Consider the following 16,642-nt stretch of genomic DNA (forward strand, 5'->3'; position numbering starts at 1 on the left):
AAGATAGACTCATCTTTTCATGCATATCCTGTTATTCTTTTTCCAGTTTGAGTGAATCGAAATGAACTGGAGGGAAAGCTGACTTCCATGCTACAGAACGGAAAATGAAGTGATTAGTTCTGGATGGAAGCCAAATGAATTAATGCATTTTTGATTTTGAAGCTGGAGCCGCACTACGATTTACAAGCTTGTATAGTCTGAGTTTTTGCTCTTCCCTATCATTTCTCTGCTGCTGTAGATCCCTAAAATAACAGTTTACTATATGTTTTATGGGCTCTTTTTGCGAGTTAAATGAGCTGTTGCTGCTCATACAGTTTGGTAAATATTAGCTTTTTCATTTAAGAAAGATCTTTCAGCTTATTCCCAGAAGTGGAGCATTTGAATGACCAAAGTATATTTAATTCACACCAGGATTGATTCTGAACTTTTTTTATTTCACACAATCAATGCCCTGAAGAACATTCAGTTTACAATATAACATCAGCAGCTTAAGACCTTTCTACATGTTGAAAGGGTTTCAAAACAACCGCAGATCACAACATTAGCATATGGATAATGTAAAATAGAGGTGTATTGTATTAAAGAATCTGAAAATGAAAAGCCCTATGAATGCACAATATTGTTCATTGTTCTCTCCTGGGTTATTGTTTTGGTTGGTACACAGCACAAGCTGGCACGCCGCTATTGTTGAGCAAAAATAGAAAATTAAACTGAACGACAGTCAAATCAAAGAAATTATCACATGTTTATGAATATTTAATATGGTCATGGCAAATAAGGGAAGTAATTAGGAGTTTCCATAAATTAGCAAATTGTTATTTTATGCTAATGAGAGATCTTCAGCTTTCTCTCATGAATAATTTATGATTCAACAAAAAAAAAGTTTAGCAGGGAAGAAATGAGTGAAGTCTGACTGCCGTGTTGATCAGACACGTGCACTTGTGCCGAGACACACAAACACACAGCTTTCCTATTGTTTTGTTCAATTTGTCTCTTGATATTTATTCGGCTGGAGATGGCAGGTTTTCATCAGATGAATGTACAATGCAGCCTGGTGTGGAATAGTTTTGGAAGGAGAGGTGATACTGGCATCGCAAGCAGACGCCACAAACGCCTGTCCACTATATTCACAAAGGACTACAGTAGCTTCTGTCCCAAAGGTACAGAACAAAGAGATCTTGGAGAAACTGCCAGGAGAGTGGGGAGTTGTAAGGGGGGGATATCAGCTGTCAAACGTTAGAAAAATGTTAGGATTTTAAAATTACAGAGCAGAGGAGTTGTAGGAAATATGCGAATGGGTGTGCAGGCAAGACACGGCCCACTGGTGAGCTGGGAGGGGTCTCACTAAAGGGGTTAACGTGGAGGCGGATGAGAGGAGTGGGTGGGGCAGGAAGGGCAGCGAGTCAGAAAACAAGAGCAAAACAAATCTGTGATCTGGAACTCGGAGAGCAGCCACTCAGGAGGGATTAATGAGAAGTAGGAGGCTGTGAAATTATGTGGCCTTTGAGTGGGGAGAATGGCCCTAGCAGAGCATGGCCCTGAAATGAGGTGAGACAAACTTCACCTGATCCACAATTAACGGCATCATGCGGATGGGTGACACGGGGTCACAGCAGGGGAGGGTGGGAAGGGGGAGGGGGGAGGAAAAAAAATCACAATTCACTTTGTGGCAAATTATCACCCCTCCAAAAGGGGCAGCCATCAGAAAACCAGGACTCAATGAGGGGAGGAGAGGATTTTACACACCTGTCTTTTTTTAAAAGGCAGCGACAGGGATGAGACGAAAGCTTGTTAGAAAGATTTACGCTTAATAAGGACAGACAGTAGCAGGGGATGGAGACAATTAACTGTATGGGGAAAAACACCATAAATAAAGAGTGGAAGAGTGAGAGACAGAGGAGGAAAATGGGGTAGAGTTGATAGCACAGAGGGTGAGGAGCAATAACAGGAGCACACATGATTAAGTGGTGTTAGGGACTAAGAACACTTGTTTGCAAGGACAATCTTTGTGTGCTTTTGTTGTCTGCCGGCCGCCTTTATCTTTGTGTAATTCTCCTTCTGATGAAATGTGTTTAAAGAGATGAATTGGGATCGGAGGAGCCGTCCTGACATGATTATGAGGGATTCATCTGCAGCCATCTGCCACCGTTATGAAAAGGGGGGGGGGGGCTAGCAGAGAGATAGAGAGAGAAAGGGAGAGAGAAAGGAGGGAGGGAAGTGCAGACCTTCTGTTCAGCAGCCCTGCCACACAAACCCACCATTACACAGGCCTCTGGCCTACAGTTTAACATAAATGCTTGCTTCGCCCCCCAGTATGTGAAGGTGAGCTTTGGGTCCGATTAAAGAAGCAGAATCGGGTCATGAAAAATTGTGCACTTCTTATTGTTTTACACGTGTCAAAAGCCCATTAAAACAGCATCTTAACGACAGAAAAGATTGCGTCGATGCTATATGCAGAGACATGAGAGATGTTCACCTCCAGAGCATGTTCAGATACCATAACATGAAACTTAATCATCTTTTTTAGAGTATTTTCCAGGTACTGGTTTTATAATCCCACTTGGAAAATGGGCACCTACAGACTACATCATGTTCACACACCAGTTGGAGGAGAGGGCACAGCAGATGGGTCCATTGCTCATCACAACGTCCACTTGTTCTAAAGGGGAAAGCGGGGGCCTCAGACAGCATGTCTTAAGTTGTGTAATAGGCTTTTAGTGTCACAAATGAAAGTCACACGTTCATTTTTTTTTTTTTTTTCTCAGGTTGTTTGTTTTTCTGAAAGATTTGTTCACACAGCTCAACATCACTGTGGATAAAAACGGAGTAAGTCGACTGTATAACATAAACCAACATGATCTGATATAGGAGAACAGAATGTAGGCAAAAACATTCAAATGCATCACTTTTGTTGATATTGATGAGTATTATTTCACTCCCTAATCTGTCAGCTGTTGCCATGGCAGCTGGCATGCAGTTTTTTTTTTCTTCCACCCCCAGTTATAAAATCATAGTCTGTGTTATTTGCCTCTATGGTTGAATTTTGCATCGACATCTGTCTTCATTTTATGATCACCTTTTTTTTTTTCAACGTGTGAAAAATCCTCCAGTTCTCCTGTGTTTTAACAAAGCACCTATTTCATTCTCAGCCACTATACGACTGAGCCATCACTTCATATTACAGGTCAACGTTACGGTGCTTAATTATGTGCCGGCTGCTTGGGGCTCCTAATAACCTGTCATTGAGGGGAATTTGAATGTCACACCATATTGTTGGGCCCTAATGGCAGCGGGCAGATCCACTGATGAGCCGTTTTGGGACAATTACAGCGGATATTCAAATCACAGGTCTAGGTGTGTTGTGCAACTGCACCGCACACAATCTGACAGGGGTCTGACGCGCACGCACGCACGCACGCACACACTTGTTGTATCTTGACCCCGCAGCCCAACTCTCTCGACACATAAAGAAGATGCCTCCCCCCCCCACCACCCCCCGCCGCTGCTGGAACAGTTTAACTGTAGCCTGATCGCTTTTATTATCCGCCTAATCCAGATATCAGCGATTTCATCAAGCCGGGAAGATATGCATATCATGAATTATTTTGACACCGGGACCTTTTAATTTTCGCCGGCAATATTTCATCCCACCAATCAGTGCCTGGAGTGGTTGTCGGACGTGGCGGTGTCAGAGGACGAGGCTCCCGCCCGGCGGATCCAAATCATCCGGGGGACAATAATGAGCTATGGCCACAATTATGAGCTGCCTGTGTGTGCATGCATCTCATCAAGGCCTCCAATGCAAGCTGCTGGAGGAGGAGGCACACGCGCACACAGATACAAATATACAGACCATACACACATTTAACATTTATAATAATAATACAAAATCTATAATGCAGATCACCTTGCTTGAGAGATAAGTACTTGATTATTGTTCTTGAAGTACTTGTATATTACACTGCTGCTAGTTTTAGAGGCAAACATTAGCCTACTGCACCTACTGCAGTAACTTTACAGATACAGTAAGTAGACTATGTAGGCCACATTTAGTGAAGTATACAAAACATAGAAAACCTATAATGTTCTTGCATGCTACATTGCTGTAAAATCACAGTACATTAGGCTACTGGCAGAAATGTCGCCAGTAAGCTACTGTACAATTAACAGTATCTCTACAGTATCAAAAGAATACAACTTGTATTCAAAGCATGCCGTATAGAAAGATACTGTGCAATTTATAGTATCCCGACTGTGTCTGAGAAATACAGTAACTTATCATAATCAGTATGTACAGTAATGTCAGCGGTAAGCAGTAAATTACTATGAAAATTGACTCCCAGAATGCATTGCTTTCACAGCAATATACATGCAAGCATGATACAGTAGGTCACTGTGTCACCGTGTAAAGTTACCCTATGTGGAATTTTTTTTATGTACTTCTTGTTAGTTAGGTCTACAACATTTAACTGTTACATGATAATAAATTATTCATAATAATTAAATATTAGAATATATAATACACTGATATGGGCTCATCTTCTATCTGATAAATGGTCTTACTTATACTTTAATACATTTTCCTGATGCTTCTGTACACCTATTCAAATTGAATGCCTTTTACATGTAATGTGTTTTTACATTGTCCTTTGTACATTACAACGCATCTGAATATTTCTTCCATCACTGCAGATTAATATTGTATGTATAGCTATAAGACAAATGATCATCAACAGTAACCTTAACCAGCTACAATATACTCACATGAATCAGTAATAAATATTATAATATATAACAGCCTACTAACAGTACATTATCAACTTTTATTTTAAAAATGTTTACCTTCATAGAGGAATTATAGCTTGTAACTATGGCCATATTAATAGTTGATAGATATTTTAGTTATGTTTTTTTCTATATTTGTTATATTTTGGGTTGCCAGATTGTGAAAAGATCCTCCCTAATCAGTTGGACCATTTGTCTGCTTGCCACTTATTCACAAATGCAGACTTGATGATTGATACTTGAGACTTACTGGCCTGCTAGAACGAGAGAAACCAATGAGCATTAACTACTAACCTATATCTACAAAAAGGAGTAAACACTTATTAACCATTGATAAAGACATTAGTTACACCTCCTTTATAAAAAAGTGCCTTATAAGTGGTACCAATACATCCATCACCATGCAGACAAATAGAAATGTTACAGAGTACAAATACTTTCAGACTCAGCAACTACATCACTTAACATGTATGTTCCCTCACACACTCACATGCTACATATATAAACTCATAAAGATGCATTATATCCCACAGCACAGGGCGTCACGTCTGCCTGTGATATGTGGACTGTGTAACTTAATACACTGTGTTTTTACTCCCTGTAGAGCGGGTATTACGTGGGCAAATTGGATGCTCAAACAGTCAGTCTGTGACCTTCCCTCATCCCGGATGTTGACCCCCGTATAAAGAGAGACATTACATCTCGTTACACAACAACACGGCTCCGGCGCTTCGCTGCAGATAAAGAAAAATGTCTCAATTAAATCTTCACCGGGGCCCCCCCGCCGAAGAGTTATCGCTGCCCCGGCAGCGCTGATCGCTACACTCACACATCCTCAAAAGTTATTTGACATAAATTGCCGGAGTCACATCATTTCCTGCCACACTCTGAGCGGGATTTACGGCTGATCCCATTGACTGGGAGCTGAACCTCCAATAAAATTCCTCAAGAGCCCATGGGGCCGTGAGACGCACCTATCTACCCTCCATCAGGCCCTCTCCCCCCTGCGCGCAGATTAACCATGCAAATACGCACAGGTGGGAGGATGATACCGACAACACATTTATGCACACATTATATGCAACCGGGCTGATATGACCATGAGGGGGATGAGGACTGTGCACAAGGCAGGCTGATTGTGTTTTATCTGATGGGGGGTATGAAACAGGGGAGAATGGCAAGGTGGTTTCTACAAAGAACTCAAGGAGTGAAAGTGAAATTATCTGTGGCTTTAATTTGAAAAGGAGAGGTGAGTGCCACTTTGATGTTCTCTGGAGGATATCCCCTTAAAAACTTCTGAGAGGAGTCATATTATAAGGCATATGAACCCTTGAGGAAAATCATTTCAAACTGAAAATTGCTTTCTACATTAGTGTTCAGACATTGTGGAGAAAGGTGCACACTATATTAACTACTAAAAACAACCTTATGGCTGCATTAGTCCACCGATGTTACAGTCGGAGGTGAGCGAGGCATGTTAATGGTCGCAGTGTGTTAATGGTTATGATCAAGCTCAAACCGACCAGATGGAAATGCTGTCTCAGCAAAGTTCCCGATAGCGCTAGAAGCCTTAGGTCATCTAATTACAAACAAGTGATTTTATGAGATGTTTTCAGATTATACGCTGGACGCCACACTTCCATCATTTGTTTTCCTTGTCAGGCTTACTGTCTCTCTCTAGTGGTGAGAAGTGAGAAGTCTGAGCTCGGAGGCCTCACAGGCATTTCCTACTGCAAATCACACACCCGGGTACATATAGGGTCACTGTGAATGGTTGGTATTTGTGCACACACTCTTGGGTAGTGCAAGAGACACATTAGAGCGATTCTGAAACGTAAAAGTTATATGTAACCTTATCTACAGCTCCATCTTTAACTACATGAGGCTAAATGTGAGATTTGAAACTCTACTTTTAAGCCACCACGGATAAGATGTTGCTCAAGTCAGAACATTACCTCTATGCTGATGAAAATCATGCCATATGATCGGAAAAGCTCCAGTTATATTGTCAAGAAAACATGAGATGGTCAACACCACTAGCGGTCGCAGCTCTACTGAGCAAATTACCTTCGTCTGTTTCACTTTGATCTGTGCATTGAATGTACACCTGATTTGCAAAAGTAAGCTTTCAAGTAATTAAATGATTTACCAGTATAAATTAAGGTTCAACTTAAAATGGCTTGAGCGTGTTGAAAATTGTTTTTAAAAAAAAATTGTCATTCAACAAGCGCTCTAGTCACATTCCATTCAGATAATACAGCAGAGCAGTGAAGGCCTCCCCTCCAGCTTGGCACAGCGTTTCATTGGAGGCTCAGCATCAACATCAGCAGCATCAGCAGCAGTGGCTCCAGGGCCTCCAGCTGAGGCTGGCTGCTGCCTACCAGCACCGGGCTGCAGGAGGTGGTGGGCAGGCCACAGGATCGCCCTGGGGCACCTCACTTATGCCCCAGTAAAGAAAACTGAGTTTCCCCTCTCTCTCTCTCTCTCTCGGCTAAGAATGGATGCTGCCTTCAGCAATTTGATTTGACAAAGTAAAGTGTATAATCACATGCCATGAAGAGTATCATGAGGGTATAACACTGGGAAATGATAGGTCAAGATCTTCTTATCAAAATCAGTAGAACCAGACTGTAAAAAAACAAAAAAAAGCACCAGAAATATTTTGATTTGAAGTTTATCATCATTTGCATTAACAGTCTATGGGAATCTACATTGTTAGGATCTGCATTGCATTATATTACATTTGATGACGGACACGTGAAGTCTGTACACATGAGGTTACATTTTTCAGGATTTAAGTGTGTTTGTTTTTCTTGTCATCCTTACAGATGGGCTTAATCTAGCAGTTGTGGGAAATTTACACTTTGATCGACACATAAGAACAGTTCTAAGAAACAATGTTCAAGTATTTCTTTGCAGTATGAGCTGACACCAAAAATTAAAACTGAAATTACATGAAGTAATTTAGAGACTCATTCTGTGCAAAATGGACAAATGAAGAGATTTTAATACTGAAGATAATCCTAACTTTTCTCTAATACCTTTTATTCCAACACATCATTTTGAAGGCTGATGCTGATCTATAACAACTACATTTAATGCCAAAAAATATTATTGCTTTTGCAGAGAATAACCACCGTCAATTCAGATTACTCAGGCCATTCTGTGCAATTCCACGATCCGCTTTGACCTCAACCAACTGTGACATCTCCGCACCATCAGAACAATAAAAGTCGCTTGGTCAGCATTGTATATAATAATTATTAATGACACCCACACAAGTCAGAGGAGATAATAATTAAACCTGGAGTGAGTCACGGGGTTGTAAAGGCTAAACGAAAGGAATAAACTCACCAAGAGTGTTAGCGTTAGCTGTATAATCCTATTTTGTGACATAAAATGCAAATCAGTATTACAAAAGAAGTGAACACAATTTTTCCTTCACATGTAAGGTTTGAGATTTTAGGGAACCAGGCACCATTTACAAAATGTACATAACCACACCCGTGTTCCAGTATACCACCACTGCTCATATTAGCGTGTCCTCTGTATGCGTGTGTGAGCGTGCACCAACATGATCTTTGCTTTAAGGACACTGCTGGCTAAACTGAAAATTTAACAGGTGCGCAACAATACTGTAAAAAAAAAAAATGTCAGTGGGAGTCCAGGTAACATAGGAAAGCGTTTGACAAGCAGGCTGCTAACAGGTTCGTCTTCTACATGCTGAGCAAGGGATTTTACTAACACTACAGATGACTATAATGCTGATGTGACAGAGGGCTGGAAGCAGAGGAAGCCTAAAGTCTGTGTAATCAACACGAGGTGCTGTCATACAACTCGCCACCACTGCATCCTGCATTATCAGTCCAGAGATGGACTCCAGAGAGATAAACATGGTGAGGGGTGGCTTTTTAATTAGTTAAGGACTTCTTCTTCCAGTGTGCAACAAACAAATGCATGTGAGCTGTGGTTGAATGGGCTGCGGCCTCTTGCTGGTGTCTGGTTTACCGATACTACCGCTTCACTAACGCCCCCCCCTCATGAAGCTAAAAGCTGGGGAGGCTGGCTGCTGTTGTTGCTGCTGCTGCTAAGGGCCACCTCGGACGCACAAAAGCTGGGAAGTTATTTAAATGACATAATTAATATGTTTAAAGTAAAACGTCAAAAAAGGCACACACAATAATGACAGATCTAGGCAATCAGGCAAAATTGGCACAAAAGCATGCTAATAAAACTGAAGGGGGAAGAAAAATAAAATCTGCCTAATTAGGAAATTGGAAAAAAAATGGGAAAGAAAATGTATAGGAGAGAAGACAAGGATTGAGAATGAACACCGGAGGAAAGCAAACAAAAATCATGCTCAAAAGAAAGGGAACTCCCAATTTTCCACGTATTCAAAATCAGCCTCGGAACATTTAAATACGCCTGCCACATGTCCCCTCCGTCAACGCTGCGGTACACATTCCCAGAATGCTATTTGGTTTCGGCTGATTTGAAGTCCTCAGGCTACGTCTTGTGAGATACATATGCAGCTAGTGTATAGTTGAGCACAAACAGCCAGTAGTGGGATCGGTAGCTTAATATGTACACGAGTTAATGTTATTGCAGGTTCCACTTGGCAGTCCTAGCACTTGTTGCAAACACGTGGCCGGGTTCTGTGTGCTTAGCAGAGGGGAGTGTAGACTAGAGTGTGGCCGCGGGGCAGGGCTTAGTCCGGGACACGGCTGAGAGACGCTAAGGCTTCAGCTGGATGAGAAAAAACGGGGAGCAGAGAGGGAGCGAAACACAGGAAGTGGTCACCAGTAAAAGGAGCGCGTGAGGAAGTTTGCGGCCGTGTTGAGCCAGCCCATGCCGTCTGTGATGGAGCCAACGCGCGTGACAGCTTTGTCCTGCTCCTGGGATGGACTCTCCTCCTCGGGCAGATAGTCTGGGATGTCCGTGTTCTCCTCCACATGCTCCGCCGTGACCTCTTGGAATGGCAAGATCAGCTGCACAAAGACAGAAGGAGTGTTTTATTGTTCTTTTTTTTAATAACAGCAAAGATAATAAGCTGTGTTGATATCATGTAAACACACCAGGATTAATGTAAAACACAAACTAAGGAGCCAAATAATCGTCACCTGAAGTCAGATTACATGACTGAGTCAGGTCTGACCCCTGCTGGCCACATTTATTCATGACTATTAATGTACCCATTGACAAGTATTTCTTATCATTTGATCAATAATGATCGCAACTCTTTACAGATTATGGAAAAACAAACACTTTGGAATCTTTCAAATATAGCTTCACTCAATTTGAGCTCCAAATCTGTAACACCGCTTTAAAAAAAAAAAGAAAAAGGTGCAACTGGGACTGGTCACGTGTTTGGCAAAAAGAAACTAGCCTACAGGCCGAGGCAGAGATGTGACTAGCTAATCATGTCAGTGTGAATAAGTCTCAGCCGCAGGCAAGGGCGGCTACACTCCCTGTACAGAGATACACACAACATGCAGCGGGCGTGCTGATCCATCAGCTGAACACCAGTCTTATGTGCAGCAATTTAAGGTAAACGCTACAGATCCTAGAGGTTGTTTTTCTTCTTGTTTCTCACAGATTTGTGTCTCAGCTGTTCTTACCTCGTCTCCGCCCGCTGTCTTCACCACCTGCTGAGCTATCATTACTTTGGTGGAGTTGATTGCTGTGCCCAACGCCTGTGAAGAAAAGAAAACAACTCGTTGGTTTTCATTCTGATTCTTTGTATTGTTGTATTTCTGTCTTCAGCTCAAACATGAATAGAGTACTTTGGGGAAATCAAATATAGGCGTGATTTGATAAGAGTACATTCTCATCAATTTTAGGCAAACCGGACCATTACTGATCAAACTTGACAGTTACATCGAACTTTGTTACTTGTACACAAGGTACAGTAATCAATAGGTTCAAATAAAGTGTTGCAGCTCATACTTTTTTGAAAGAAAGTCTTAAATAAATTAAGTGTATTCACTTTCAAAGACACATGGAGTGTTTTCTTTAGTAATTAATCAGGAATAAGTGTGTCGCAATATACCGGTATGGACTATAATCATGATATTTTAAAATGTAATATTGATATCATGTAAATAATATTCATATCATAATATTCTGTCAATATTCCAGCGCAACTTAAATCAAGCTTTTGAACAGTAAATAAACAATTTGACTTAAAATGGAGTTTATAGAACAAAATAAACCTGGACAGATGGGGAAATAAGCACCTGGTATTGACCAAAATTACAAGTGAAAATCAATTGTTATATGGTGCAACCCAAAGTTCCTGCATCATTTTCTGTACCCGGACACACCCGTACCTCAGCTTTAAGGTCAGAGCGGATCCTGACAACACATCTCTTGACAGCCATCTGGAAGGTGAAGCTGATGACCCCTCGAATCTTCAGCAACGCCTCCTCACAAAGGCTCCTCCGGGCCTGACAACCGACAGCAAACAGACGAAAGGTATGAGCAGATGTGCGAGACAACAAGGCCAACATGTCACGGGTTAAGGGCGCGAGTGCATGATAGAGTATAACTTTGGGAAAGTTGAATTAGGTCAAAGCTAAAATCATAAAACATGATATTGTCACAAACAACTTGCTTGTTGAGAAATATAGTTTCCAAGGCTGTGGCTGCTAGCTGCGTCTCTGATGTAGTGATAGCGAGGCCGCCCACCAGAGGCCGTCTGTCTGCTGTAATGTAATCTGGCTAGGTGCAAGGTTCCTGCGGAGCAGCGTTCAGGTTCAATCTCAACGTCCTGCTGTTCAATGGCTGACATTTACAACCTCCCCCCCCCCACACACACACACACCCAACCTGCGCCAGATAGACACGGCTAAGCTCCTCCGACGATCTCAAACACCGATAATCGCCGCGGCAAACACGACAGCCCCAAAATAGATTTTTTTTTGTTTTTTTAGTGCATCAACAGACAATCGGTTGCGTCTGAGCCCAGCGTGACAGGTGGGTGTCGGGTCCCGAATGCATTCCTGTGAACACTCACGGAGTCGTCCAGTCCGTCAATGTGCAGCACCACAGTTTTGGCCCTCTTGTTGTTGGAGCCCAGGAAGAACTGGGCTTTACGCTGGCAGGAGGCAGCAGCAGCCTCGGCCTGTTCGGCCTCTTCTTTACCGGCCAACTGCAAAATCTCATAGATCTCAGAGGCCAGCAGTTTGGTCTCCCCAGGTGACGCACTCCTTTAAGAGAGACAGAGAGAGAAAGAGAGTTGTTTCATTTGTTGAATGTGGTTTATGTACACACAAGTGGTCAGTGGTGTATTTGTAAGCACATTTGTAACAACACTACAGGTGCATTGCAGTTGAATGTAGGCAGAATTGATGTCAAGAATAGGTCAGTTGAATGCTGTGCACTTTTAAAACGGCCGTATTACTGCGCCATGATATTTCTATTTAAAAAGAAAAGGAAAGAAACACAGACGCAAATGCAGACAAGTCGCGGTGCCTGTATGCCTTTAGTGGAAGAGAAGAAGTGTGAATCGTGCCTAAGCTTGAAAATAATTGATTAAGCTCCTATTTTGTAAGCTTAAATCCGACAGTGACAACCATTTTACCCACTAACCTTTGAATACATTTAGAAACACAGTCAAATCTTTAAATTAGTAAAGACAGTGCTGCTACCTACCACACAACATCCAAACTCTAATTGGGCCCATTCTGCACTTCAGTCAGGTTTTTACTGCCCATTGCAGAGCATGATATTCAAGTGGGCAGTATCTTTCCTTGAAGAAGCCACATAAGGTCAGTTGCAGTTGCTGATATTTTGTGAGGGATCCTGAGATAAACCTGCGGGCTACACTGGTTTGTATGTTATCAAGTCATCACTCCTTCTGTCGTAACCACACACGACATCAGCTGTCTGGCATGGCTGCCCCCTGGGTGCCTCGGTGCTCCCGGGCGCTGCACAACACACCCCTAACGCCGGCTCCACGGACGCCAAAACTCCCTCCTCGATTGACGTACTCGTCTATTCTTCACGTCTATGCATCGAGGAGGCGGCTTCTTGAGCTTCCAGATCTTCCAGATCTTAATGTGTTGAAGGAATAAAAAAATAAATAAAAAAATGGCATTCACACCTGTTTGGTGCAACTATGCTGGACGCTCCCCCCTTTAGCCATGTGTTCCCACTCTGTCCAGCTATGATCGACCTCGACCCAAAGTCAGATTGACTGGACTGCGAGCAGGGAGCGCTGCTGCCGTTACTGCGGGGCTCCGCTTGATGCCGTGCCCGACTAGCTGAAGTGACTGGCTAACTCCAGGGCAAGCGAGAGCTTTGCCGCAGGAAGAGAAGGGGTGGGGGGGGGGAAAGCATAATCACACGAGCTACAGCCGGCCACTTGAGCATTGGTCTATTCCTATCAGGGTGCTGATGAGGACCAGCAGTCACTTAGCAAAACTGCCACAGACCCCTCGGGTGAGAGACCAGCTATCTGGAGCACAACACCTCCTCGAACCAGACTTGCCAACGTCGCTACATTGAGTCAGAGCGTGCTCATATCGTGCTTTTAGAACGTTGTAGAATAAATTGTGTACAAGGCTGTAAATGATCCAATAGAAACAAGCAACAAAGAAATGTGATTAATACACCATGGGAGCAAAATGAGCCAGCTCTGCAAAAATAAACCGCTAACTCCGTGACAACACAAGAGCAAATATAAGCTCACATCAGTAAAAAAAAAAAAAATATGCAAGTGGACTCATCAAGAAATTGAGAGGTGGCGAGATGCATTAAAATCTATAAGATGCAGAAACAGCAGTCCAACTGTTTAGCACCCTGCTCTAATTCAACTTTAATCACATTCATCCTGACGTGGCACACGGAAGGACATCTTCCTGTCTGGAAAATCTGCACACTGGCACACATTGTCCGTGCAAAACAAAAGAAATCCTAGGTTAAGGTTTTACGTAAAGAAAGTGCACAGTGAGCATGTGTGTGTGTGTGTGTGTGTGTGTGTGTGTGATGTGGTGGTGACAGGGACTTGCTTCTGCATGACATTCTGCAAACTCAGCATCATGCCCAGCTCGCCCTTCATCTTCTCCCTGTTGGCTCGACATTCTGCCAGGTAGCGCACGCCCTGCAAGGACAAGAGCGACCGTTATCTATCCGGCGCTAAACGCCGACACTCTTTGTGATATCGTAGGGGGGGGGGGGGGGGGGGGGGGGGAGAGGAGGGAGGGAGAGAGGGAGAACTTTTAAAATGGGTACGGTAGAATATTACACAACCAAAATAAACACACATGCACTGACCCCCTGTGTTTACACTTCACGGGTTACCGCCAAGGAGCGACTGTTACATAAAGCCACTGAAATGTGTTCTCGCAATACAAGTCATGTGCTGCACAAAAGGGTGGTGGCGGTGGAGGTGGGGACAGGTTGCTAAATCAAGGCTTTGTATTGTGTCGTCACCAAAAAACAGACAGCAGATGTCCCCATTGGACAGTGATGTTAAATATGGAGGCGTTTTAAAGCCACCATGTATCAGCCTGTGACTGGGGCCTAATCCCAAACGTCCCCCCTCAAGCCTTAAACCTTGAACCCTCAGGGACTTACCTGACGTCACCTGATGAATTGTTGTTGCACTTTGCTGCGACATATCACGTTACCATGAAAATCGTGAGGATTTATTTTATATTTTTTACTCCCTGATTTGAACGTCTTCCAGGCTTTTGCCTCACAAGATGAAAGTTATTTGTCAAATAATGTATTTATTTGTTTTTGTCAAAACAGCTTTAAAGTGAAAAGAAATGGTTAATGAGTAAACCAGCTGTGTAATAGTAGTAGTAGTAATAATCTCTGCTTGCATTCCTCTGCTTTCATGTGTTTTTATGTTCCATCTTTAATCCTTAATGTTTCTGTGTAAATGTAATATGCCAGACTGAACACCCATGTGCCGTCCACTTTGTTTATCTTTTTGTCTCCGGCTTCCACTGGCAACCCCGTGATTAACATCACATTGCTGTAAATTGCGGGTAATTCCCTTAGGCAAAGTCTGCAGAAATGCGGAGTTACAGAAAGTGTTCATAAAAGGCTCGAAATGTCTGCGTGAGAGCCCTGAAACACTCGACGATTTGACAGTGGGACAGACCTAAACCCTAGCCGACATTACGGTAACGCACATCAAAGTCTGTGAGTGTGGAGAGAGCGTGGGCCTTTGACACAGAGGTGGGAGAAAAGGCCTTCAGAGTCACAGAAACCTGCTCTGACACTGCTGGACAGCAGGGGGGGACAAAATATACCATGAGCAGAAAACACATAAATTACAGAAGCAGTAAGTGAACACAACCAAGACTAAGTTAATGAAAACAGCTGCTTAGAATATTTCAACTGGCATGTTTAGTTATAAATGTCTTTGTATGGCGGTACCGAATACTCAGCCCTGTGTAGTCAAACCTTATAGTTATGCACCAGTAACTACTTATGATGCAAAGAGTCTTATGTGTGAACACATGAAGTAAACGTAAACATATGGGTGGTGCTTACCAATAGTGCAGAGTAGACGACCTGTGGATTGGGGTGGTCCAAAAAAAGGATGAGACCTGGCAGACAGCCTTGGTCTTCTACTATGGCTCTTCGGTTCAGGGGGTCCGCGGCAAGATCTCGCAGCTGGTTCACCACAGTCAGTGCATCCAGCTCCGCACTCATGGTGCCTCTTGTCTTGATGCCACGCACATCAAACCAACCTCTTCTCTCTACTGAAAAGAGACAAGGTAAATCAGGGCTGCAGATGATTATTAGTTATTAGGGAGTACAAAATGTCAGAAAACGGGTAAAAAATGTCCAGAAATGTCCACGGTCCAAATTTGTAATTTCCATATATTAAATGTGCAATAACAGGAAAAAACAAGCAGCTAATATTCACATTTGAGAGGTTAGGACCTTTTGATAAAAGGTTTTTGTCAATCAACTAATCAATGAATCAACCAATTGTTGCAACACTGACACGATTGCGTGGGATGAGTCTAAAAAAAGTAATTATTTTGTGCAGAATAAGGATACACCTTGCAAAATGAAGTGTCGGTGACATACACTATTAACCTTAACAACAATCCCATTGCCTTGGGGCACGTTTTACTGATTTGTTGGAGATTCTGGTGCTTTATATCAGCAACCACCTCTGAAATGTGGTGCTACACAATCTGACTGATTAGGGACGTTTGTAAATTAACTGATGTTAGTGATATGCATTGATAAGGCGGTCGTAGTCACAGATAAGTACATATAGCGTAGCATGCTTTGGAAGGCTCGTTTTAAAAGTCGTGTGGTTTAATAACTTGCTTTACAGCCAACACAACCATGTAATTTTGTAAGACAAAATACAAATACTCGTTTTTTGCCAAAGACACTTTCTACGACCCCCAACCTCACCTCAAAACACGCCCTGTCGCACAGAGGCGATTCAGCAGCTAGGCTAAGCTAGGCTAGCTAACGTTACTTGACAATCATAGCATACCTTTTTGACAGTTTTCAATATAATCATGAGACAACCCCAGCTGACTTCAGTTACAAAACATTCAAAAAAGACGTAACAAAAACTTCCGATGCCACCTTTAAAAACTACTGTAACAAAAATAATGTCACTGACGCTAGGCCTGCGCCTCTTCCTTCAGTATTCTTCTTTAGCTAGCAGCTGGGACCAGTGTTTGGGTTTTGTGGCACATCAGGGGGTACAGCTGTTTTGTGGATGAGGACATCCCAGTTTTCCCAAATAATCCTAGCAGATCACACCGAACACATCCCCGCCGGGACATGTAGAGAGGTATAACGAGCGTACACATACTTTATAGGATATGATTGGACAGAATGATTTGACTGATCGACACACGAGCCA

The 16,642-nt window shown here is 42.8% G+C and overlaps 1 protein-coding gene across 2 annotated transcripts; it reads right to left on the reverse strand.

Annotated features, from left to right (window-relative positions):
- Nucleotides 1–7,443: 7,443 nt before the first annotated feature.
- armc1 (armadillo repeat containing 1) lies at nucleotides 7,444–16,414 on the reverse strand. Of its 2 annotated transcripts, none has more exons than XM_079181319.1 (7): nucleotides 16,265–16,414; nucleotides 15,295–15,503; nucleotides 13,797–13,888; nucleotides 11,801–11,993; nucleotides 11,115–11,231; nucleotides 10,404–10,478; nucleotides 7,444–9,773 (listed from the first exon to the last, which is right to left on the reverse strand). In XM_079181319.1, the coding sequence occupies exons 2-7, from the start codon at nucleotides 15,454–15,456 to the stop codon at nucleotides 9,582–9,584; spliced, it is 831 nt and encodes a 276-aa protein (XP_079037445.1). In that variant the 5' UTR covers nucleotides 15,457–15,503; nucleotides 16,265–16,414; the 3' UTR covers nucleotides 7,444–9,581. The 2 variants fall into 2 exon arrangements, with proteins under 2 accessions (XP_079037445.1, XP_079037444.1); XM_079181318.1 differs by having other exon boundaries at nucleotides 15,295–15,506.
- Nucleotides 16,415–16,642: the final 228 nt, after the last annotated feature.

This window comes from Pholis gunnellus (assembly GCF_910591455.1).
Source record: "Pholis gunnellus genome assembly, chromosome: 20".
Taxonomy (NCBI): domain Eukaryota; kingdom Metazoa; phylum Chordata; class Actinopteri; order Perciformes; family Pholidae; genus Pholis; species Pholis gunnellus.

Coding starts and splice junctions, on each gene's coding strand:
- armc1 (XM_079181319.1), bottom strand. CDS start 15,456: ATGAGTGCGGAGCTGGATGCACTGACTGTGGTGAACCAGCTGCGAGAT. Junction 13,889..15,294: donor TCGTCTACTCTGCACTATTG/GTAAGCACCACC, acceptor TTGTCCTTGCAG/GGCGTGCGCTACCTGGCAGA. Junction 11,994..13,796: donor TTGCAGAATGTCATGCAGAA/GCAAGTCCCTGT, acceptor TCTCTCTTAAAG/GAGTGCGTCACCTGGGGAGA.